The sequence below is a fragment of the Mytilus californianus genome, unplaced genomic scaffold (genome assembly GCF_021869535.1).
Source record: "Mytilus californianus isolate M0D057914Y unplaced genomic scaffold, xbMytCali1.0.p SCAF_10, whole genome shotgun sequence".
Lineage (NCBI taxonomy): Eukaryota > Metazoa > Mollusca > Bivalvia > Mytilida > Mytilidae > Mytilus > Mytilus californianus.
Window position 1 is genome coordinate 73,563,666 of NW_026262582.1, and position 27,655 is coordinate 73,591,320.

A 27,655-nucleotide genomic window follows, 5' to 3' on the forward strand; every position below is an offset into this window, starting at 1 on the left:
CATCTAAGCCGGCTTGTCTCCCAATTCGTTACAACATAAATTTGGGAGGATAAATATAACAATTTATAATGGTTGTTTGACATATATGTATAAAATTTTAAAACTTATTTGTGGAAGAATATTTTAATGATATATTTATATTAAATATGGATCGAGCGGATGGATGCAGTCGGGATAAATTACTAAACATGTGTGAAAATGATCTCAATTTAGGATTAACGCAAACCGCTTATACAGTAAATAATGGGAATATTTCGGATACTTTCGCGTCCGTACGTAGTCTACGGACGAGAAATCAAAGGTAAGAAGCCTTTATATTTGGTGTTTGAACCCTAACCCCTGCAGAAGGACATATTTGATCATAATAATTTAAACATGGTGTATTTTTGTAGTCTATGAAATGACGATATGGGGGGAAATCCTTTCATACAATGTTGCATTATGTCTAAATGTGCGTTAAATCTGACAATCTTTATTGGCTTTTCCTTATAACTAACCATCCAACAACGAGAAAAAAATGGATAAAGAAAAAAGTGAATTTGATTATAATCTGCTTTGATATTTTTACTTTTTGGAGTGTTGGAAATGAAAACAAAACTGATTGTTTCTATCCATAGTAATATGATCTTAACTTGAACTATATGTTTTTGCATTTATTTCCGTTTTGCGATTTATTGGTTTTCTTAACGTTACGTGATACATGTACAAGTAACCGTTGAAGTAAGAATAGCGTATTAAATGTCCATTAAGTGTATGATATTTGATTGTCTGTATAAAAAACAAACACTAGAACTATAAATTTTCTCATAAATAGCTCTTTATGAATTGCATTGATGTATTTCTGGTGGATGACGGAGAAAATAAAAAAAATAATCTTGAGCAAACGTAACGAACTAGATTATAACTTGAAGTTGTCCATTTGATTATTAGTTGTTAGCTTTACGATCAGTGCCAAATGTTTCATGCTTATACTTGACGACGAGAACAATTTGAACAATTCTTCAGTAAGCATTCTTCAAACTAGGTCGATTGGTATGAAGGGCGATACATTTGGACTCTAATTGGGAAAAGACGACTGTGGAATAGGGTCATAATTTTATTTTACTTTGCAACAAACAACCTTCGACCAATCTCAAAGAAATTATCGCAAGAGTTGTTTAACCTGAAAAGAGATGGCACTCTTTCAGATGTTTATCCGAAATTCTTACCACATTAAATTTGACATAAAAATCTCTCCTCCGGCTTTAACCATACTGTTTAATCCACACGGATGCAGGATACATATACATACTTAACAGTAAACTGCTGACATAAACATAAAATACATAACGTAAAGAAATTCGTAGTTTATTTTAAAACTTAATGCTAAACAGTAAAATTTCAGTTATGTATATGTATATAATTAAAATTTTGGCAAACATGCAGATTAACAAAGCTGTATTAGATTAAACGTGTATTTAGGACTCGGAGTCCCAAATCTAGGTCACATTCCGTGAAGGGTCGAACTTTTCCCGATAACGCATCAGTTTGGGTGGAATGCCATAGATTAAGATGAGATAATTTTGTCAGGTCGATAGTTCCTAATTCTTCAGTCAGATCTAGTCTCCTGGGAACTTCATTGGTGAATATCATGGGACCCAAATGTAACAGTTGGAACGGACAAAAAGAATTTGATAAAGGTGGTAGTTTCACCGTCGTGTTAGCAGTTCAGTTTTCAGTTTCTTGTATATTCCTCCATTGATTGTGGAGCACTACCCATAGGGTATAATTGTAGCAACTATATACACCTTAGAACATAAGGAAGCATTTAATTATGTACAGATGACTGAATTTAGGCAATAATAATTACTAAAAATTAATATTATAACTAATTCATAGGATTGTCATCATGAAATTTTAAAAATAATATTCATAATGTGCTGAAGTGAAAGAATAAGTTAAGTAAGAACTTTTAGCACAAAAATACAAATACAAATAATTGTATTGACTAATTACAGTGCCCATATAAGGGCAGAATAATTACAGTTTAATTATGACTACAAGACAAAAATACAATACTTAACTTGATTTGAATGATTGAGTTGATTAAAACATTGCACATATATACATTTATTAAAGAAAAGAACTGCATAAAATATACACAACATGTAGTAGAGTAACATACCGCACATCTGTTTAGAAGTTTGTGGAGAAGTTTTGGTCGATGTTTGATAGTCTTTGTTCATTCAATTACTTTCACTGATTTTTTATATTTTGATTGGAATATATATAGAAACAAGGAAATCTATCCATTATTCAAATGTATATAGAATCAAGGAAATCTATCAATTATTCAAATGTGTAATAAATGACAATAAATCTTTAATGTTCCACGATACTTAGATTATTGACAAAATCTGTCCCTCCAAGATTCTTGGGTTATTGACAATTAGATTCATTAAACATTGTTAAATCTTACATGATGTTAAGGCAGAAATTAGTATTTCTTGACGAAACCAATATTAAAAGTGACATAGGTATATTATGTGGTTTACAACCTGTTCGTTTTTCACGTGTCGACTAAAGAGAGGAAAACACAACTTGATGTATAGGCTGAGATTAGTATTTCCTGACGTAAACAATAACAGCAAACATGTTTAACCATCCACACTCTGTATGTGCCTGTCCCAAGTCAGGAGCCTGTTATTCAGTGGTTGTCGTTTGTTGCTGTACATTATATTTGTTTTTCGTAAATATTTCAGGCCGTTTGAATTATTTTAACTCTGCCATGTCGGGTCTTTTATAGCTTACTAGGCGGTATGGGTTTTGCTCATTACTGAAGGCCGTATAGTGACCTATAGTTGTTAACTTCTATGTCATTTGGTCTCTGGTGGAAATTTGTCTCATTGGCAATCATACCACATCTTCTTGTGTTTATAAAAAGACATAGTATGTGGTTTACAACCTCTGTATTGTAACGTTGTCGATTGTTTGCCTTCCAACCCCTTGGAGGTATAAATAAATGATAAAAGAAGGGAAAACAGCAATTGTTGTTGTCGATAAACCAGTTACTGATATTTTATGTTATCCGACGTTAACATTTTAATCTTCACGTATGGTACGTAAGTAAACAATTTATATGACAAGTTTGCACTATCTATAGCGGACAATGACCTTTAAAATGAAAACCATGTTTACTGCGAAGTTCGAAAATATCAGAAAATTGTCCTTATAAATAGTCCTAAAATAATTTGTCTTTGTTTTTCGTCGATTCAACCATAAACAAATCAAATCAATCATAACATAATAAGTCACTTAAAAAAGATAAAAAAAAATCAGTATTAAACTTGATTGCTACGTGTGCCTAGCGGAGCAGGAGCAGGATATGCTAAGCACATTAGTTTGTCCAGTTTTTTTTGTGGGGTTCCTTGCATAACCTTTGGTGGACTGTTGATTGTCTCTTTTATATAGCAATGGTATTATGGGTCTTATTAAGACTTGTGTTTTTCATTGCCGCTGTTTAAAAATAGAGAGAACATCTTTTTGCAGATCGTTCGAAAAGATTGATTACGCAATTTTAAAGCTTATTCATCCGGACCACTCGGAGTCTAAAGATTGGAGACCAAAACATCAAAAAATTACCTGGGATTTCATGAAATTAAAAGGGGTGTTAAGAGAAATATTAGAAGCTCACAGGTCACTATGCCTGGGGATGGAAACCTAATATTATCAGTTTTCGGTAGAAATTACAAAGAATTTATCAGCTTTGTTTGTATTAAATCAGGACCATAGCATTTAATACTGACAATATTTTTACTTTTTGTAAATAGAGTATTGTTTGAAAATGACTTATTCTGTGTAGAGTTGCGCATATTTTAAATTCAATGACAATAAAGATTTCAATTACGAATATAAGATTTGAAAAAGAGGTCTTTGACCTCAAATGCAAACATTGTACATTTTTCAATACAGTAGTAAATGCAGGAAAGGACACGGGAATAAAACTCAACATGTTTTTTAGTAACATTAAAGTAAGGCTTACCAGCACAACCATAGTTTTTTTTTCTTCACTTTTTTCATCTCTCTTTTTTTTTGCGGATGTCAATCCTTGTTTAAGTTTCTATTATGAAGTTTACTGAAGGCCCCTAGAATCGCTTATGATGTAAGATAATGATATAAATCAATTTCTCATAAAATCAGTTCTGATTGTAACAATATATATCAAGTATATTGTACTAAAAAAATCATAAAACGATCACATCCTTATACACTTGTTAAATCACTTGTTTTGGCCAGAAGTACTACGAACAGGAATTTCAAATTTGAAAAATTATGATAACAGTCCGTCCAATAGGCGATTTCTCATCGTTGGCGGTTTACTTTTTCTATATATGGTTTGAAGATTTGTTTCAAGAAAATACATCGACGGAAATATATAGTTTTTTTTAATTAAGATTCCCCCTTTTCAGTGGTATTTCCCCGCGAAGCCTTGTATTTTTGCAATCCGAGAACCATGGATTTTTTTTATGCACAATTTGAAACCTTGTAAACTGTCAGAAAAAAATAATGCGGCAGTTCTAAAAAAATGGTTTGAAGCTTTAAAACAACAGCAATTTCCGTGACTGTGACTTGACAATAAAAACAAACATTAACCTTCATGTAAATCTAGTAAGTGCAATGTCCGCTCGCTTGATTTATGGCCTTGTTTGTGTCAAGGATTGCTTGAACTGATGACACTAAAAAAGTTGTAGTATAGAAGGATATAACACGAGGACACACGAGGACGTACTTCCTGGGTATGATATATCATAAACTAAGTACAGTTACCCACATTCCCGCCCAGCCTCGTCATGAAAATCAAATGGTATGATTTGAAAATTAACCTTTAGAATTCTTCATACAATAAACGAAAATTATCATCTTTTAGACAGCACAGCTATGTGTGAATGCATGTGGCATTTTGGCATATATATGCCATTTCAATACAGGAATCTACTATTCAGTACTATTGGTTGATGGATTTACTTTGAAAGCTGATGACAAGATAGACATACACACAGATGCATTCTTTTCTTGATTAGTGAGCTTGTAGATAATCATCATAGTTGAGGGTTTGGATAGGGTCCTTCTATTCTGTATTCTTAATTTAAAAAAAAAAACTGTTTTCTTTATTCTATATAAATTCTGTCCATTATTCCCTAATCTTTGGGTTTTTTTTCTCTATTCTTTATTTCTTACCCATTTTTCTGCAGTATTGACCCATTGTTCTCTATCCCGGAAACACCATCCAGACCCTCATTGTAGAACTTTGCTTTGTGGAAAATACTATGTAGGTTATTTTTCTTATAAATTTATTCAAAAATAACAAAACATTTCTGAAGAACCACAGATAGGCAAAATACATTTGTTGAACTTAGTTGTAGATAAACATTTACAATATAAACAAACAAATAAACAAATATATGTAACATTTTGACCTGATATTATCATATAGATATTGATTTCTTTATTTCCTCCTGTACATCTACTTAAGTGTATATATGACTCATATGTCTTTCTTTCAAGACAATGCAAAAACCAATACGACCACTTAAAAGTAAATAATATCCATACTGTTTCTAATAATAAGACGATAAAGGGCGAGCGACGTATTTCAAGTTCAAGAAAGACACAGAAAAGTCCATCAGTTATCCAGAAAACAAATATTGTGCACAATCCATCAACTTCTTTCATGTCTTTTGTGAGTGAAAATAAAAAGAAAGAGAGAGAAAATACTAGGGAGAAAAAAAATCAAAGAAATTGAGAAGGCACCATGGGCATACAATATAGACGAATAAACCACAAACTACCCAACATTCCCCCCCACCCCCCCCCCCCCCCCCCCCGAAAAAAAAACCGGCATGAACTTTTATCATGCTTATATTTGTGTTTTATTTCTTATTTGAAAATTTCATAATATATCTATAATTTGTTACACATATATCTTGAAATTTTGATTTACAAATTTATTGACAAGAAATATATCGCTTGTACTGTCATGACTGTACCGTCTTGACATAAGAAGAAATTGATTATTACTTATTAAACCTTTAAGTAGATCTATAAGTACATTTTATTGAATATAACTCTTCTCTCGATACATAATAATTTTCATTAAAGCTCTTATATTGTTATGTCATAATGACCTACATGGAGTTACGTATTGTGAAAAACCCTTAATAATCTTTCTTTATCGTCATAGAAGCAAAATAATTATAGCTTGTGACAAATAAACATAGTATATACCAGTATATTAAGTCTTAATGTGATGTATAGGTGACAGAAAATCGAGTCCATTTATTGTAATTATGGTTTTCATATTCCGTTTACGTGCAAATACAATACAGGTCACATCCGCTATGTCAGATGGTGCACTATACATCTGTTTACTGCAGCTAGAACACTTCCTGTTGTCTTTATCTACCAAACAGCTAGAACACTTCCTGTTGTCTTTATCTACCAAACAAACGTAACAGAGGGATGTTACCATATTGAAAAAGGGATAGTAAAAACGCCTTCATTTGCTATACATTTGAAAGCATGCATGCATTTTCTATCCTAGCTGTTATGCAGTTGCTGTGACGGAGCTGTATTTTGGTATAAACATATACATCCTTTTGACATTCGGAAACCTTTTATTAAGTACATTTTCTCATATTGTACATGCAATAAGTTAACACAGACAGATATGGTTCACTGATACGACTTCCTTCTTCAATTTTTTGATTTGCTTAAATGCTAACCCGTTAAACATCAATTTTAACCCCATCCCCAAAAAAAAAAAATCAAAACAAAACAAGGATTAAATAATTGAATTTAAAAAAAGCCAACATGTTTTGTCATTTTGTTCAGTTGGCAATCGAGATGAAAAGCACGTTCCTTTGGTAGAGATTAGTAGGTAAAGACTGCCCATCAGTAGGCCATTGCAAGATAGTGAAATCTTGGACTAGTTTTGTCAGAATAGTAAACCGATATGCTCATAATATAAACCCACCTGCAGGCGAAGCTTGTTGTGAAGTTTAACCCCGGGTATTTCGTACTCTTTTAACTTGGTGGTTGCATTCTGGTTTTCGCCCATAGGCACCTGTTTCTGTGAAAATAAATTATACCTTATAGCGCTATTAAACATGTTATAAGGTTTTCAGAAACAGTGTGTTGTCGTCTGCTGACCTACATAAACAACAAGATTTATTAGTTGTTTCCCGGCAGGTAGCATTCTTGTTCAACTGCCATGCTACATGTGTTACGCTTTGACATGACAAATATACGAAAAATACATGAATTTAAAAAAAAATATAGTAAATGTACAATGAAATGCACTTAAAACATGCAGTAACAGTTGCACATGGGTTGTTTCTTCAAAATTACAATACTGATAATTTTCACGCGCTCATTGCGTGTATCTTGAATAACCTGCACCAAGTATGCGCGAGACCGGAAGTTTGGAAAGCCCCAAAATATGAAAATGTTGAGCTTAAAAAAAACAAGGAAAACTAAACAGAACATACCAAAATATCTAAATATAAAAAAGAAGATGTGGTATGATTGCCAATGAGACAACTCTCCACAAGAGACCAAGTCAACTTGCCGGAGTTATAAATTGTACGTGATTAGTTATGTCTCCGATGAACCGAAAGTGAGAAGGTGACACGTTTTTGACTAACCATCATTTAATGAATTACATTTTGTAGTGTATTTTATATATAATGCACTTCAGAGAAAAAAATAGGAAATAACAAAAGATAGTTATATTCATTGTAGATTCTCAAGAAATAATGTCCATAAAACCTTGCTAGTTTTTTGGAACATCTCTTCAAATGGTTTCCATGGTGACAATGAATTGGCGACAGACTGTCATAGTAAAAGACATATCAATCGGTTTATAGTACTGTGTATAAACTTATTACACAAATGACATAACACAAACATTTGACCATAAAATGATGCAATTCTTTAGGCTATCGAAGTTAAAGGATTAGAGAACTTTCTGGATTCACAAGAAATTGCACAAGCATATAAAATATCTATAGATATTTCATAAGTATTTGAAAATATCTATTAAAGACAAAAACCAGGTCTTAGTTTAAACCGAGTCTATTGAATGAAGAAATTGCATCAGGGTTTTAAAATAAACATAAAATAAAACTTTAAAAGTCTGATTTGTTTATGTTACCAATATATGTCTTTTAAAAATAGGTATAAGGCAACGCCGGGTTTACTTGTTCAAAGTGTTTGTATGACTCATTTGTAAAATAATTGAGTGGGTAGCCATTTTATTTGTAACTTTTGAAAAAAAAAATTTAATTGAATAAGTCTTTGTAGTTCAGAAATGGTTACCCAGGCATGAATGTCGTGTCATGCACCTTGCAATGATATAGCGTGACTTTCGACATGTTTGACGCTAATAAGTTTTAAAAAAACTTATTCAAAGTTAAAGGTTGAGTCATATACATGAATTGATATCCTGATCGAACGACTGTTGGTAGAGTTTTCTGCCCACAATATTCCACAGTATTTGTTATTAGAAATAAGTTAACACGCGATGGTTAAAAACAAAACAAGCAATTGCATCAGAATGGTCTGACTAACATTGCTGGGTGCAATCGTCATTGATTATGACTATTTGTTTAAAATAAAACACAAATTGATTATGACTATTCGTTAAAAATAAAACACAAATTTATCATTTTTGTAATTCCAATGTGGACATGAATTATATTGCCATGTGTACCGATTATATTGCCATGGGGACATGATATTTTTGCCATGTGGATATGTATTGTCATGTGTACATTATATTGCCATGTGGACATGATTATATTGCTATGTGGACATGATTATATTGCCATGTGGACATGATTATATTGCCATGTGTACATGATTATATATTCTCTTTGTTCAGTTAAAGCCCTTTCACTAGAATTAAATTTTTGGTGAAATACTTATTAATTAGTAGATTTCTGTTCAAAGGGAAATAACTCATTTTTTAAAAGACAAAATGACATTTTGGATTTTTTTCCTTTTCTTTGGTAAATTGTTTGAAGAATTTAGTGGTAGGTTTGTTTGTCATGCTTGAAGATATTGATTTGATAATTAGTATATAGTTTTATCATGACAAGTTACAGATCAAGTTGGAATTTTGTTCCAGTCTGATAATTTTGTGCAGAGTTATGGTCTTTGGACATAGAACATTCACTTAAATAATCAGTTTTCAACAGTTTTTTCATCATGCTTGAAGATTTTGACTTGATATTTTTATGTAGTTTACATCATGACAAGTTATAGATCAAGTTAAAATTTCGTTCCATTACAATGAATTTGTAACCGGTAGGGGACTATGTATTGCCATGCAATACTCACAGAATGCTTGTTTTATTTAAAATTTGTTATCATATTTTATATATTTCTAATATCCACAATAAATTAAAAATGACAAATATATATGAGGTGCTCTAATTACGGATATATCGTCATGACTAGCTTGTAATACTTGCCACTGGGAGAAATTGAAAAGTGTGAACACCTTGAGCTTATAACAAAAAGGCGAAACCCTTGAAAATTTTAAAAGTTAAGGTTCCTTTAACGGAAAAGGGGAAAATTGATAACATCAGGTTCAGCAAGTACCCGAGGATTTGTTTTTAGTGTGTACTATTCGGCTTAAACTTCAACAAATAGGTCATATATATCTAAATATACACATAATTCCACTTACATTGACTATAGATACTACAATGTATGAGAAAATACTGCAAAATTTAATCTGCTGTATTCATAACGACCTCTGAGTTGGCGCTTTTGTCCTCCCTATAAATAAAAATCCCCCTAGAATTATAATGATCAATCTAGTTTACCACATATCTATGACTCAGATGTTAAAATCCTGTCAAATTCATCAATAATTCATACTTATTAACCTATAAATATTTCCTCCATTTGATGGTATTTTATTTTTACACTTAATTATATTGGTATTATTTTGCCTGTATGGTTCTACTGAATTTTTAATCAAAGATCATTAATATATATTAATATATTGTCAGAAACGTATTATTCTTATACGTGCGGTTCAAACAAATGAGCCGTAAACTGGTGTTTTTGTTATAGCGTGGTTTACCACATAACAACAGCATTATTAAAAGGTTTACAAAAAATGAAATCGCAAATACCACAAAATTTACAGCGAATACATTTGTAATTGAGAGCGTATTTTGTAAAATTTAAAGGTTTCACACTTCAAGAACTTTTTGAAGTTTAATGGCTTGTTTTGAACTCCCCTAAACTATCCTGGCAGCAGCGAATTTATAGATTTAATTGATTGGTTGTGGGTTGCTTAACTTCCATGGTATTACATTAACATTACAAAAATTTGCTATGAAAGGGACTTGTACCATTAATCGTTTTGGGGAAAGGCTTTTTAAAATGTAAAATTTAGACAAAAATCAACAATATGCAAGATGCTTCCAATAAAACCAAGAGTCTTATCAGTTATAATAATTGACTATTCAAAGCTTCAGTAAAGGTACATCTTGATTATGCGAAATCTTAGAGGATTATTAGAATAAACAAGTGTTTATTTCTTATTCAGCAATGATCAAAAGAAAATATATTAAATAATTTTGTATCTTTCAAAGCGAAAATCAAATATAAGGAAATAAAAATTAAATTACGTATGCCTTTCATAGCTTTGATCGTCTGCTTTCACCATCCGGATGAAGGCATTGATTGGTACAGATCAATATGAGTGACGTCATTCGTTCGCCTGCTAACTCAGCAATCTTTAACAACATGGACAAGGTGAAGGTCGGATTTTAAATCCTTTCATTACAATTCAACATAAATTTTTAATGTAGTTTGTCAAGAGATTAAGGTAGATTTTGTGAGAAATAAATAGAATTTTTCTGACCGTGTTGTCGGATAATCGATCAAACTGACCAAGTCACGCCTGGGTAACACAGGTGTACGTTAAATATTTAATTTAATAATCATTATTGACTGCACGCAGATGGGTCATTTATTATCCTGAAGGTATTGGATGACTGTGTTCAGCCTCAAAACGTACGTGTTGCATTGTCAGCGTTTATAAATGGAAAGTACGTTTGAAAGTGGATAAAACCGATGTTAAAAAAAGATGAAAAGGGAAAAATAAAATCGAAATTATGCAACTAATAGTAAAATGCACAGATGTTAGGTTGTCATTCATTATATTTAAATGCATGATTGCGCTAGTAATCAAAATCCTACATTTAATAAAAACGAGCTCGCCTACTTTTTGTAAGTCTTTGTCCTTTCATGCAGTGTAAGCAAATTTGTTATGAAAGATTACGTGGTGATTTTTTGTCCCGCCTCATATATGTTCTTCATTTGAAAAGTCTATTATTAAACAAATTTTAAACCCTAAATTTGTTCTTTATTGTCAGCATTCGGTTTCTTAATATTTGCAATGTGAGGTCCATGTTAGTTAAAAGAATCCCAGTAATAAAACATGATGTGTAAGTTACCCTTCCGAAGTACCGCAGTTTTTCGTGGGGTTCGTGATTGCTCATTCTATGGATTTCAGGCTATGTTGAGTTTTGAATTAACCCCATTGTGGTATAATAGTGCATTATTTTCAATAAATAAATATGTTTATCTAATATGTTCGTTTTTCGTTTTTTTGCCATGACGTTTTCTGTTTGTCATCGACTTATGAGTTTAAATATGCACTATTCCTATGGTATCTTCCGTCTCTTTTTTCCTGTAATTCTATATTTTTGTAATATTGTAATATTACGTCATAGATTTGTGATCCGTATTTGATTGATCCATAAGGTTGAAATATGCAAATAAAGTTTCTTTCTTGAATGCCTATACTTGGTATAAGTTTCCCCCTTTTAAAGGAGCGCATATGCTATGCTGACAAAATTACAATACTGTTTGTGTTTTTATCTGAAATATAATTTTGTAATATTTCTGTTTCAATCTGATGAAAAATTTCATTTTTTTTTTCTATCGTGCAAGTTGTGAAAAGGGTATTTCAATTTTTATTAGGGAGGTTTTCATTGAAAAACATATTGACAATAATTTTTAACCTATCTATTATATTTTCTACAAATTCAACGCACACACTCCATTAAAGACAAATTGAAGCATGATTTAACAGATGCTTCCGGCTCTCCCAGAAAATATTAATAAAAACAATATTATTAATAAGTTTCGATTATATGACTGATTGCATATTTAATCATTCATACATATTAAAGTATAAGTAAAGCTAATTTATTATAACAATATACATATCATGGCTATATTTATTTGCATAAACAGTATTATCACACACACTTTAAATATATTATTCTGGTGTTATACCTGGATCTGTTTGCCAAATTGTCCTTCACCTTAACTTTTCTGATACGAAAATTTGAAAATTTGAATGCTAGTTCTATGTCGATGTGAACGAGTTGACCGTAGATCTTAAAAGGTGTGTTCGACAATCTTTCAAAATAAGTTAGTAAAAATGTTTGATTCATGTGCACATTGATTTTAAGAAATTTGCGTTGGAAATATTCATAAATGAATTTGAGATATAAATTTAGGTTTACAATTGGGTATTTGTTGTAGTTGGATTGCTATCTCGTTGACGTATATCAAACATCTTCTTTTATTCTTATTGTAAGGTTCTATATTGTACTGTATCAACATATTAAATTGAATGACGAAATTGTTACTTTTGAGCGAAAATATAACAATGTGGATTCATTGATGTTGTTTATATTACTACACTGTTGCAAGATTGTCTGGTTTGAGTCTGTGTATATGGCTCTAGAAGGTCAAATCCAACATGCGACCGAGGTTGTGCTGACGCCTGGGGGCTCTTTATCGACGACCTTGGACCCGGCGAGACATCAGAGCAACCTCGGACTAATGACTAAGTTATTCAGTTCATATGATCTATCATGTTAATCCACTTAAAATATAAGGACGATTTGTCACTTAATGATTTTGAACTAAAGAAGAAAGGTTAAAACACTCAAAACATTTCAATACAGATTTTAGACTAAAATATAACAAAGGGGATTAAAATAAATAGTTGACATGCAAAACTTTAACTATTTCTATAGGAAACGTAGGCAGATATATAATACAGGGCGGTTAAAACAAAGAATAACATGCCTGATAAACCACTAAAACGTATTGCTCAGCAGTTTAGTCATGCCAACAATGAAATACATGTTAAATCTAGTCTCGGTATTTGGTGCATATCTTTCGTAGATCTATCATGTATCATATTTATGTCGAGCATTTTTGATTTTTATCGCTTAATCAGCTGTTTCGTCCTTGACAAGTCACAAAGTAAGACATATTCTGAACTCGTTAAAAAAATCGTTAAAAAATCGTAACACGTAAAGTCAAGGGGTAAGCTTGTTAAATATGATAGCACTTTGTCTATTGATCAAGAAAGCTTTCACTCGAGTGATGTTGAGGAATTTATGCTGGCTAAGGTTGAAAAGAAATGTTTAATTGCTCGTTAAAGAGGTAGTATAAATACTTCATTTGCCAAAAACTAGTGCGAGAAACTGGAAAATTACTTTGTCACCCAATGACTATAGAATTTTTTATTCACCAAATTAGGGCCTCCCATAAACAATGTGATAATAAACATTTGCTGAACAATAAGAGAGAGAGAGAGAGAACAATAAGATATCTATGCAATATACCACGAGAGAGAGACAGAGAGAGAGAGAGAGAGAGAATAAGATATCTATACAATATACCACGAGAGAGAGAGAGAGAGAGAGAGAGAGAGAGAGAGAGAGAGAGAGAGAGAGAGAGAGAGAAAGAAACAATAAGATATTCAATCTATACAATATACCACAAGAGAGAGAGAGAGAGAGAGAGAGAGAGAGATTAAATCATTTGTTATAAAGAAGAAAGAGAATTATCTGGTATATGTCGTAGGGTAACTTCTAATGCTTGAGAAATTGGTACATTTCACTCACTGGCTCGATATATTAGAATGAAGATAATAACATCTGTCTGAACTTTTCAATGTTTCATTTTAATATATAAAAATGTTTTTCTGTTACAAATCATGATGTATTGTTTTATGTGTACATGTTATGTTGCCCGTGAAGGGTCCTTGATTGGAATAATAATATTCTTATTCTTATTCTTATTCTTATTTCACAGACTAATTCAATTGTTTTCTTTCATTTCACAGCAGAGGACGTGAATAATTAATTATAGGGTCATTATACAGGACTATTATTTCATTAGCACAGTAATTGGTAATCTTTGTGTTCTTAAGTATGAACGAAATTTGACCTCGCCTGTAGCAGATGGCAGGAATAAAAATAAAAGATATTGTTTTAAAATGACATGTCAAACATTGATAGTTTGTGATTGATTTTTAGTTATTTATGATGTCGTTTTATCTGAAATTGTATTGAAATATTAAAATGTTGTGTTAATGCATATATAAAATTCTGGAGAATAAGACTAAAACAAATACATCAGGTAGGGATGAAGGAGTATCTTTTGAGGGAGGGGGCATTTTTTTAAACTTGAATTAAGCCCTTATCTCTTGGGTAAAGAAAACTTACCAAACATTACAATTGCGCAAATAAATCGTAATCCGTCATGATTCATTAAAATCGAGAAAAAAAAATATCATGAAGAAAAGGGGGGGGGGGAGGTTTAAAACAAATTTGAAAGTAATGTGTTATTTCTAAACGTTAACACGTGAAAGAATATCCGCTGACGTTTTATTATCATATAATATTGCAATAAACATCTAACATCAAGGTATCTGAACGAGGTCATCGAAAGTTCAAGTCATATTTAGGCTGAATAAATCTTTTCTGCTTGTGTTAGCAAAATTAACATAACATGTTTAGAAAAGACTTGTCTATGCAAAAATGATTGTACTTTGCATTTATATGAAAAGACCAATTTTGTTATTATATAAATCCCATGTTCATTCTTATATATATGCATTGATCGAGCCCGCACGTTTTCCCACTCGTGCATCATGTTTGGAAACAAAAATAACATCAACGCCATCTGTAGGTCATTTTTCCACTAGTGGATGGACCAGAGAGCTTTGATTTGATATGGGATACGGGATATGAAATATTATTCGATTTTCAGTTGTATTCCAGACTTTGTAGAGTGTGGCTAATCATTAAGTTAGAGTTTGAGTTAAAGTTTGAGTTAGAGTTAGAGTTAGAGTTCGAGTTCGAGTTTGAGTTTACGTTGAAGTTCGAGTTAGGCTTTAACTCTAACTCGAACTTCCACTCGAACTCTAATTCGATGATAAGCCCCACTCCAGTTTGTAATTGTTTGCTTTCAACCATGCAGGAACAGAAAATAAAGTGTTTAGCAAATAATTAAATGTATTTTTTTCTATTTTTCAGAAAAGTGTACCCAATCAAAGTCAGACAAAAACGACAAACTATGCAAAATATGACTCGACCACTTAAACAGTGGCTGTGTTCGAACAGACATAATCCGTATCCCAGTAAACGGGACAAAGAAATCCTTTGTAACTTATCTAGTATGTCTCTTACGCAAGTTTCCAATTGGTTCGCCAACGCTCGACGGAGATTAAAGAGTACTGTCAAAGGGGAAGAATTCAGTTGGTCGTCACGTGTCAAACTGTATAACAGTCACGTGGAGGGCAATGCCGAGTTGCTTAGCATAAGTTCAGAGGACAGTATATTCGATTCGGACGACAACACAGGTGAGAATTAGAAACAAATTGGAAAATCCTGCGACAAACTCGTCGTAAAAACTCATTAAAGATAAATTGTAAGCAGGGGTGGATCCAGGATTAATGGGGAGATTTTTTTTGTATTGGGGGGGGTGGGGGCTTGCTTGGGTCGTGCTCAGGCCTCAACTTGTCCAATAAAGTCCTTCAGACGTTAGACCAATCTTGCTCATGTTGGAAGGGCTTGAAATTATTTACTTTAGAATAAATTTACTGGATAATATCATTTATATCGAATAATCCCTTATTGCATGGGTTATATAAAGAACAGCACCAAATACAAATGTAGGAGTTCTTCTATTATTATTTGGGGGGGGGGGGGGGTACTATGAAGTCAGTGAAACTTTAGTAGGGTTTTTATTGTGTGTTTATTTGAAACTTCAAATCTTTTAACAACAGATCTTACGAGTAAAAAATAATCTAGTCATGAACATTTTACTATTACACTCAATCTTACTCGTAAGATGTTTTTTTTTTTGTGTGTGAAAATACACGTAGTCGCTGATGCTTGCAATGATTGAGTGTTGGGAATAATCGAGATGTTGACGAATGCTTTCACTTAAAAGTAACTAACTGGCATTAAGAGAGTCGAAAATGGCTACACATCAATTCACAAACCTCTATATCTGTTTGTAATTCTTTAAAGCCAAGTTAATTAAGGAGTAACGATACTGTATTTAAAGAGTCAATCGGGGATATGGCGGTCGCGAATCAAATATACGTTTACTGGATCAGATTATTGAATGTTATAAGAAGCATATTGGAGTTAAGGAAAGGTGTTGGCTAATTAACATTACAACTGTTAGTTCTTCATCGACCATGTTTTAATAGATTTTTTTTAAAACTATTCTTAGAACATCTATATCATAATATGTAATAGATAACAATTCTTGGAAACGTGTGGTGGTAAACAAGGTAGATATTGATAACTTGATTTTAAAGTGCAATTTTGCGCTGCAGAATAAAACAAGTCTTGTACTTTAAAACAATACCCACATGACCTCAAACTACACATTATAAAATGTTACGTTCTGTTGTATATTTCTACGCCCACTAAAATTAATTATGCAGGCGTCTTTGAGGACGAGATTTCCTTAATTTAAATTATTTTGTGTGTTTACTTGTTTTTGTTGATCTATTGTTACGTGTTTTTTTTTTTTTTGCTAACTACTTACAAGACTCTTCACGTCTACTTCAACTTTAACGTAAATCTGAATTACAATACAAATGAATGAAGTCTTTTCATAATCACCAGAGGGAAAAGAAGCTTCAAAATCAAATGATGTTAAACCCACGAATAGCCGTGCTTTTTTCTAATATGTCAAAAACATATTTAAACGTAACCCGGATAACTGAGTCCCTCGCATCGTAGAGCAGCGGAATGTGTTAAGAGGGTCTCGATTAGATGTACAGAATAGTGATTAATTGATTGTTGGTTGCGTTACGTCCAATGGCAAATATTTCATGCATGTTCAGGGTGTTACAGACTATATAAAATAATGGGCAAAAAGAACACAATAAGGGGCAACAAAAGTAAATAATAGAGAAAAGTAGGCGAAAAAGCCGAAGAATAGAGAATAATTGTCAAAATAAATAAAGAGTAGAGAAAAATGGTATAAAAAATTAAAGAATTAAGAACAAAAGTACCCCCATCTCGAACCTCATATAACTACCGAATTATTCGGGTTCATTTAAATGTAGCGTTTTATTTGTGTATACATGTATGAACCTACACGTGTCACGTTTGTACTAGTCAATAATAACAATTAAGAACGAACGATAATTAGGATTTTTTTATCCTTCATAAATTCAATCAACGAATGACATAAATAGACAGCAGCGTGATGAATGACGACAAGCAAGACAAACAGCCAACACTTATATACCTTATCACAACCTAGATATATCTACATTTATTTTTTGCAAACTCAGCATATATAATTCATATTGTAAAGTGGGAGATGTTCACGAGCGGTTAATTTCGCAATTTTGCGATAAATATAAAGTATGATTTCCGATTAGACAATTATCCACCAGACACCAAACGACGTAAATAATATTTAATTTGTTATTATTGTTTTTCCTTTTTGTCGTCGTTTTTTTTTTACATTATTAAACACGCCTATTGTCGCTATCTGGCGCAGCATCTTTTTTATTGAAATTATTCTGTGAATATTCACGAAACTTGCATTATTACAGGAAAACATTTGAGAGTTAAATGATTCTTCAAATAATCTCAAACGTAATTTTAGTATATCACACATGCTCACACGATTAAGGGTTATAACAGTTGTTTTTTTCTGCCATGGCGATTTCTTTTAATTACAAAATGTATACTTATTTTCATGGTTTATAGCCGATAATGTACAATCGATAAAAGAGTCCTGGTCAGTATATAGATGCTGAATCAGCTTTACAAGTAAATTGATGTTTTTATTTCCTCTCAGACTGCGGTCAGTAAATTAGTACTGCGATAACTGATTGTGTTATCATATATCTTTCTCTGCATGAGTGTTGTAGTTATCTTAAGTTGTACGGCTTCAATGATAGGTCTTCGATAAAAAGTAACAGGTTTTTACTGGTAATTTTTACAGTGATGGATATCTTTGTGGACTTTGTTACTATGTTGGAAAGAGACAAAATTAATTGGCAACAAGTCTTGTTGAGATAGATGATGAAAAAACGTAAAACAAGATAAAACCCCCACTGTCAAAAGATTTTATTTATTTATCGTAAATTGCAAAAAAAAAAAAACCTGAAGCGATCAATATCAGCTGCTCATGTACTGACTTGTTTTCACATGTTGCTGTCAAAATACTTTGTTTAACTTTTAACTACGAATTTTTAATACCAAAGCAATATGAAGCACAAAAGAAACAAAAAGTTTGAACATTATAGAACGGAGAACAAAGGCTCTTTGTCGAACGCAGAACAAGCATAACTGCTTTGGTTTTTAAACGCGATATTTTTTCAAAGGCAATTTCTTTGTTACTAATATTTCATTATGTTCATTAAGTTACCGACGTTTTGATTTATTCGATGGTATCCTTTGTTTGATTGCCTTTGTTTTAAACCGTTTTGTGAATTATTTTAACCTTGACTTTTGAAATCTCGTTAAGTTATCGCACATCTAAACGTTGACACACGCCAAGATAAAAGACTGTTGTGTTGTATAACCCCATGTCCCCATCATTCACACCTGTCCTTTGTTTGCATGGGGTCCGCATCTTGATAAAGATGACATTTGATAAGTTTTAAAATGATTTGCATTTTTAAAATGAGATCTTTATCAGTTAAATTCTTTTTGTGACATTGTTAATGAGGTGCATTTTATTTGAAGTGTAGGGTTAACTATTAAACATAAAGAGTTATCAATTACACCGAATATGGGACAATCTGTTCTTGAAAATTCATTTGTACGAGAAAAAGTAACAAAGTTTAAGTTTTGCTCATTGTTAAAGACCTTCCGGTAACATATAGTTGCTAACTTTCACGTCGTTTGGTCTGTGATGGAGAGTTGTCTCATTGGCAATCATACCTCGGTGACCTATAGTTGTTAACTACTATGTCATTTGGTCTTTGGTGCATGGAAGTTTGTCTCATTGGCAGTCATACCACATCTAATTTATAATTATAATCTTTATTGCAAAATTACACCCATAAGGGTCAAGCAATACAAACAATTATACATTTTAAATACAATGCAATACAATGTAATGCAATACAATGTAATGCAATACAATATAATAGAACATATTTTAAAAGTTCAATTTCAAATTTATGTAAAATGTAAGATACATGTACTTGATTTTACTATTTTTAAATGTTTAATTCTCATTTCAACTTGACGTGTCATTTGAAAACAGGTGTCTTTTTGCCATGCTATCCCATTGACGTATAACCATCTTCTGACAGCTGTTGTTGTTCTTCAAGCATAGCAAATAAAACCTCTTTCTATGGCGCGAAGACGAGACTGACTCCTTGTTTTGCATGAATCTGAGGTCAACATAAGTCTTGTTTACATCACCATATAACAGGGCGTTCACCAAACAGAGGTCAATGTCAGGGATGTGATAAACGCTTGGCCTTGATAGAATACATCTGGAATGTATAATACAGTGAAACCTGTCTAAATCGAATCTTGCATAAACCGAAAACATGTCAAAACCAAACATGTTCTGAAGTCCAGTCATATAAACCTTTTATGCTTTGTGAACCTGATTGAACCGAACATCTGCCAAAACCGAACAAAATATTAAATCCCGAAGAGGTTCGGTTAAGACAGGTTTCACTTCTATTAGCTAATAAATGACAATAAAAAATAGCAGCTGTTTTATAAATAAACGCGGTTCATATATCATACGCAATGTTTATGTTTTATCTAGCGAATATTGTCATATTTTGGTAACAATCCTGTAACTTTGGATAAACCAATGACATATCTTTATCTTTATCTTTATGCAATGAATATAGTAATATCACTTTATACAACATATTTTTCCCTGTCGTGATAAGCAAATATAAGAAGTTTGCTAAGGTGATGTAGGCCAAACGTTTTGATGTCGAAAGAACCCCGCATGTCACTAGAATTTAGATTATTCAATGGTGCACATGTTTTCGTTTACATGTTCTTTTTTATGAATTATATATATATATATATATATATATATATATATATATAAAGCTTTTAGGTTCGAATATCCATGATGAATATAAACATGCGTTTTATATATATATATATATGAATCTACATGAAAAGACCCAATCCAGATGTTACAAGCATACTACACGTAAACTGTTATTAAAACTAGTATATCATTCATAAATGACAAATTTTATACACGGTTCTGAACTCTTTATGATTGACAAATGACTAGTATAAATTAATCTGATCTTGTATTAAATTTACCGCCATATTGCACGCACTGAAAACGAACTACCTATATCAATCTTAGCTAAAAAACTGATATGATATGACTTTTAACATCTTGTAGGATTTTAGAGTTTTGAATAAATAAAAGTAAAGGTCGAGTTCAGGGTTGATGCGCATTGAATATCGCTTTGTTTAAAATTCATGATCTTTTCGCTGTTTTTTAAGGTAATTAGTGTTCATGTTTTAACCCGTGTTTACATGCATTTTATTTAAATTTCAGATGATGGCCGACAGATTCCAAAGGAAAATCAGCAAGGACAAATTGAACAAAATGAACCGATGGAAGATGTCGTTCCCTCTAGATCTCAAACTCCCACAAGGGGCCCCTTGTTAGAGCACGACTTTATAGGGCCCCTTAAAACGCAGCACGAAACAGGATCTCAAAACAAATTCAAACAGACTATATTACAAAGATACTTGAGTGATACCAATCGCCATCATTCTGGGCATGCGCATAGTAACCTTGAGATGGACGTATCTGCATTTACAAAAACCCGATCCAGGCGACCTTCTGGTTCGATTGGATCACGTGATTATGAAGAAATGTCTACGTCATCAGGGGTTTCGTTGAATGATAGTTATAGCTATTCTTATTTCGATGGTAAGTAATTATTAAAGATAAAAGACAATGAGATGACATAGATTTTTACTTTCTGAACCAATCAAGAACATAAACATCAACGTGAAATTATTTTTGGGCAAAAGATGATGGTGAGGGTCTAAACTAAGAAACGTCATTCAGAATAAAAAGATGACAATACAAACATCGCTATTTCATTTGGTTTAGACAATGCTACACTTTTAAGTTAGGCATTAACCTAATTTCGTTTGTGGGGTGCATTGTTTTCTTTAAAATGAAAAAAAAAAATGTTTCAGAAGGGAAGTGAAAATAAATTTCTTTGAAAATAAGGTTTATAAGATAAATATAACATTGAGTTTAAAAAAAAAATGTTCTTGTAGGTAATTGATTTTATTATTATTATCAATGCAGAGAAAAAAAAACTGTTTGTCCCGAGGAATAAAAAACGATAGAATAATTTTTGGTTAATAGGTTAGCTGCTTATTGGTGCATGACGTCACATGGACATCCTATATACAAGGAATATGGCATGCGATCACGCCATATGCAAATTCACATGGCTTTAAGTGAAATTTGAATTCAAATTGTAACCTATATTACTTGATTATGAATTTTAAGTGGACTTTTGTTGCCGAAGGGATCTGATTTTAGTCAGCAAAATTTTCGATTGTGAGTCATACATTTGTTTAAAGGGGACATTTCAATTTATCACCTCAAATCTGTATAAAACATAGTTTTTATGAGATATTTTAAGATGTTTCCTCTTTTGTTGAACAACTGTGACATGTTTTTATTTAAAATATAACAATAAATGTATTGATGTTATAAAATGCCTTAGATATATTGATAGACGTAAAATAAGATCAAAAGGAAATCGGACTAAGGAAGAAAGCTCTTAAGAAAAAGATCAGACGGAAGTTGGACTAGGGGATATAACTCTCATAATGCATTCTTAAGATATAACAATAAATGTATTGATGGTAGAAAATGCCCTAGATATATTAATAGACGTGAAATAAGATCAAAAGGAAGTTGGACTAAGTAAGAAAGCGCTTCAGAAAACGATCATACGAGTAAGACTAAGGGATATTACTCTTTAGGAAGTCAACTACGAGGACACACTACTTATACGTCTTACATATCTTAGTCCAAGGCTTGTTGGGCCTAAATTTCACCCGGACTCCCTCCTAAATAGTCTTGGACTTTACCCTTGACCTGAATGCAGGTGTCATCATCTTATCCTATATATGTCTGTCTGTGTTTCGGTGAGTTCGAGTTAACGTAATACCCAAACAAACAAACAAACAAGCAAAAAAGATTAATGTAACGTACCGACAATTTGTTTTCAAAAGGCTAAGGGGGTTGGAGGAAGCTTTACGCACGTCCACATAGTCAATTTTCTTTACAGTAACAGCGTTCGTTAAAAGTTTTTCCCAGACATTATAATTACATAAATTAGTATAGTTTGGCAGGTTTTCAATTGAACTATTCCATAAATGTGTATCTAATTGTTTACATCTGGAATGAAAATGTTTGACACAATTTCGTAGGCTTAAACGCAAACTGTGTATATAGTCACGTTCCGACGCCATTGGCGTGAAATTAACAACTATCAACGACAATTTCGTATCAATGTAAAAGTTATAAAGATTTATTGGAGCTTTAATGGACAGAAACTGCTTTCATCAGCATTTTTCTGTATGTCGAGCCTCATTTACTATTAAAAGGACATTCATCATTAAATGCTAAATTAGATAGAATTTATGACTAGAAGGGATGGGATGTATGAAGTTGATACTTGAAATGATGCTTCTAGGCATGGATTATTGCTTTAGATTGTCACGTGTGCATTAAATTACAAAATAATGCTGAAGGCTTTTTTCCATTTTATGTATTACTGCTGTAGTGTTGTTGCGTAAATTTTACCATAATCAAATCCAAAACTGAATATATATTCATTTGATGATCCGGTCGTTTTGTGCTTGCAATTGAATTATTTTTTGTCACATGACAATAAAGTGCCAGTTTCATCCAAATCACCTACGCCAAAAGGTGAAGGTTATTCATCTGAAGTAATGTCAATAGCAGACTATCTTTTAGGTAACCAAATACTTGTGGTTACTATAAATACGCTGTAGTTTTGACATTTGGTAGGTCAATGACCTTCACATCCGATTTGGCGCCAAATATATTGACAACAACAGCAGATTATTGGCGCCTAATATTTCAATTCAGTTCCTGTATATCACGATCGGTACTTGGCTGTAACTAAAACAACGGTCTGTTTTTCAGCATAATTCGCTATAATCGTCTATGTACAGTTGATAATTATAAATTTCTAAATATACATTAACCTAGCTATAATAATATGTGCGGTACCAGGTTATGTTTAGGCCAAATAGTGTTTTTTCTTCGTTGTGCGCCCAACTGGTGGTAGGTGTGTGATGCTGTTTCGTAAAAGGCAAACACAAAAATATGTCATTAAATCGTTTCAAAATCAAGAATGGTTTGCAATGGCGTGTTTCTATTTTTGTGTTCGCTTTTTCCCTTGCTGGCTGGTAGGTTTTGAAAATTTAACTTAACACTAAGAAAGTAATAGATCAGATATGGCCTTACGTGTCAAGTTTGTTGGATTACGTCACGTGTAATAGCATTAAACGTTTCTGTCATCTATTGCTGTGTAATTGTTACATCAATTAACGTTTGGACTGGTGAATTAACTCGTCGTTATCTTAAATAAGTTCATGTTGCATCTGCACGAACGAGATCTGACATTAAATGTGGGAATATATTAAAGTGCATATGTACTCGCATATGTAAGAGAAACTTGGATGCTTAGTTATGAGGGTCTTTATAGGATCTTCATTTTTCATTCTTTAATTTTTTAGGCCATTGTTCTCTACAGTTTATTGCGCAATCAGTTTGGTAGATTGATGGGACAGACCTACTTGCCCTGAAATCTTCACTGCCAATATAATTTGGTCTTTGTGATAAAGCCATTTTGCGTGACGTTGAATAGAAAACTATCAATACATTTCGAAGATTATATTTTTTAATGAATTTTATGGATTTAGGTCAATGAATCCATAATTGGGGGTCGTTACCTGAAATATTTCCCTTCTGTGCATTTTGATTTTCTATCATTATACAGTGAAACCTGTCTAAACCGAATCTTGCATAAACCGAAAACCTGTCAAAACAAAACATGATCTGAAGTCCAGTTATATAAAATTTTATGTGTTGTGAACCTGATTAAACCGAACATCTGCAAAAACCGAACAAAATCTTAAGTCCCGAAGATATTCGGTTTAGACAGGTTTCACTGTACATGTTATCATTATGATTGGTCTTGGGAAGGGAGTAATGCATACTATACATTTTCAATAGATTCTTGTGTTATATATTTGAATACAAAACTTATTGCGAATGCTCTTATGTTCGGAAACATCACTCTGCTCGAGCGAATTCGGAAAAAAAGTACACCGACCATATGTCGACCTCTGGGTGTTTATTTTGTCCTGGGTTCCGCTCTCATTGACGTACATCACACATGTCTTTTATATATTCCTTTTAAAGTGCAAGTATCCCCATAAATAAACGTGATCTAAATACGAATTAAAGTATTAACACCACAGCTTACGTACATGACAAGAGAGAAAATCGAATTATATTTCTTAAATCGATAGTTTTATATTTGCAATGAAAAGAATGCCCGCTGTGATAAATTGGAAACTTTATGGCTCTTTAAGAAAAGTTGGTGTTTACAATCAATGGAAAGACCTAATACATTACTGTAAAAATCAAAGTGTCGCATTAAAAAGTTGTTTTTACTACGAGGATGTATTGTGTTTTCAGATTATATAACCGATTATTGACTGATGAATTACGTAGTAAGCGCGAATAGTTCATGTTGCCCTGTAGTTGCATTAAAACATTTACAGTTACCGTAAGTTCTCATATACATATATAAAAGGAACAGTGAAATTACTCTTGAACTTCATACAATTCATACAATGATTTTTTTTAATTGATAGCAAAAAAAGGGAAATTTAATGGAAACGAAAGAGGACACTGACTAACTTCTAGACTTTTAGACTGTTGGAAAGTTGATTTTTTAATTGTGATGCACGCAAGGCAAAAAAACTATAGCAAAATACTTTTTTGAAAACGCCATGCTTTCAAGATGTAAATTAGGTAGGGAAATAGCTAAAAGGAGTATTGATGGATTCGATCGTTTCAAGCTTATTTAAGACCGTTAATTAATAAGTTCTATTTTCTGTCCAGAGTTTCTATAACGGTATAAAAACTAAGCCACATATTGAACATTCACAATGTAATTAATATTAGACTTCAGATGTAAAATTAGAACATGCTAGAAAGCAACTTGTAATTGATAATGTCTCGCGGGACTCTCCAGGATGAATAGTTAAATGCTTTGTGTAAAAGTCGTGGTAAAATTTAATTAATAGTGCACCCATGTCAATTGTCAACTCGCTGTTCAGTCAAACACTTTACTTAATTAAAGATATTCATGAAATGTGGTGATATGAGATATTACAAAAGTGGCAATCATACCACAGCTTCTTATTGTTATATTATAATGACCTTATATATGAAACTAAAATGTATGCATCATTTGAATTTCCGAGCGCATTATCTTTCATTTGAATCTTTTATTTAAATTTCCTTATCTTGCATTTGAATTTCCTTATTTTTTTAGTTTCAGACAATACAGACGAGTTGGAATCCGCAGCGAGGCGTAGGCGCATCTCAGGGGACGTACATGGCAGGTAAGATATAATTATCTTTGACGTCATCAATTTCTACAAAAGAAGTCATGTCTATATAAAAGATAGAAATAAGACATATATGTAACAAAAGTTCAGCTGAAACACGAACAAAACTGTATTATTAAATCATGACTATAATTTGAAGGTACAAATATCACTTTACTTGATTGAAATGATTGTAGGCTAATTATCGTATATTATTTGATAGAAAATGTACAATTTTCTCTACATCAACTAATTCCCTTTATTTCTGCAAGTGATGAGGGTCTCGATGGGGTTTACAGAATAGAGAAGAATGGTCAAAAGGTGCAGAATAAAGGCCAAAAAATAATGAAAAATAGGCCTAAAAATAAAGAATAGAGAATAATGTGCAAAATAGAGAAAAATGGTCTAAAAATAAAGAATACAGAAATAAAGGACCCCATCTAGACCCTCATTGACTTTGTAAGCAAAAGTCACACACCAGTAATCAGACGTGAGACAATATTATCATTTTAAAATAAATGACAAGATTTCGACAGACAACCAATTTTAATGTCACTATAAAAAGAGGTGGAAGATACAAAACAATAAATCTAATAAAGCAGACAAAATTCCACTTAACAACACAGAAAACTAAATATTGAATAACACGAACCCTTTCTTAAGGATGTACTTAGGTGAGGTTTAGGAATTTGTGACAGATGTTCGGACTTTTTGGTTTTTTTCCTACAATACAGTGTAAAATATTTTGTCCCATAACACCCACTTTTCTTTTCATATAAGACTTCAATAGCTCACAAAAGGTCATTCATCAAAATTTAAGAAGATTTTAGATTTCTTTTCTTTCGATTTGAGATCGAAATAATACCAATGCAAGTATAAGGTACAAGTCCGAGTCAGCCTTTTCCCGCCAATTTTTAAAAATCAAATATTTCATAAAGGAGTTACCTATCAATATTTTAGCTTATTGGCTTAACTAATGTACTTCTGACTTATAGTATCAGTTTTAAATTCTATATTTTTGTTAATTTCACACAAGTATATCCTTAACAACACATAAAACTAAATATTGAATAACACGAACCCTTTCAAAAACGAAGGTGAACTCGATACTCATAAAGAGTACGCTTACCAGTGTGTAATTTCTATGATCCCTGTCGTCAGTATAAATAGTTTTATTGTGGTTTTGAAGCAAGTAGATGACTCATTTTAACTTTGTTTTGTTTCTTTTTCAGGAATCAAGACGATATTCACTTGAAAGAAATCAGTGCTGTAATGGCATTGACCTCTCTCGCGAGATCTCGTAGTAGATACCCGATTATGTAGTCACGTGATTAATCCTCCATATTTAATGCATTCCATATGCATCTGTGCCTATGTTACAAACTAGGAGGACTATATATTGTTCTTAATTGTTTATACGTTACTATGGTTACAGGAACTGCAGGGAAAGTGTTTAAAATGTTTAGATTTTATTTTTAATGTTATTTGTCAAACGCATTTTAAGCATGCGCAATGAATGTTGTTTTGAAGATATGCGTGAATGGTTGAAGATAGTGTGTGTCTGGGAATGGAATAAATTTTTATTGTTATAGCAACTAAATTTA

At 32.2% G+C, this 27,655-nt stretch overlaps 1 protein-coding gene across 1 annotated transcript; it reads left to right on the plus strand.

Annotated features, from left to right (window-relative positions):
• LOC127718500 (homeobox protein Mohawk-like) lies at positions 1-27,655 on the plus strand. The gene is made up of 5 exons (XM_052224553.1): positions 1-301; positions 15,411-15,736; positions 20,917-21,297; positions 25,997-26,066; positions 27,284-27,655. Exons 1-5 carry the CDS (start codon positions 147-149, stop codon positions 27,372-27,374), a joined length of 1,023 nt encoding a protein of 340 aa, XP_052080513.1. The 5' UTR covers positions 1-146; the 3' UTR covers positions 27,375-27,655.

Bases quoted from the DNA above. Each gene is read 5' to 3' on its own strand.
- LOC127718500 (XM_052224553.1), top strand. From the start codon at position 147: ATGGATCGAGCGGATGGATGCAGTCGGGATAAATTACTAAACATGTGT. The intron at 15,737-20,916 runs GTGAGAATTAGA...TTTAAATTTCAG, and splicing joins CGATTCGGACGACAACACAG to ATGATGGCCGACAGATTCCA. The intron at 26,067-27,283 runs GTAAGATATAAT...TTTCTTTTTCAG, and splicing joins TCAGGGGACGTACATGGCAG to GAATCAAGACGATATTCACT.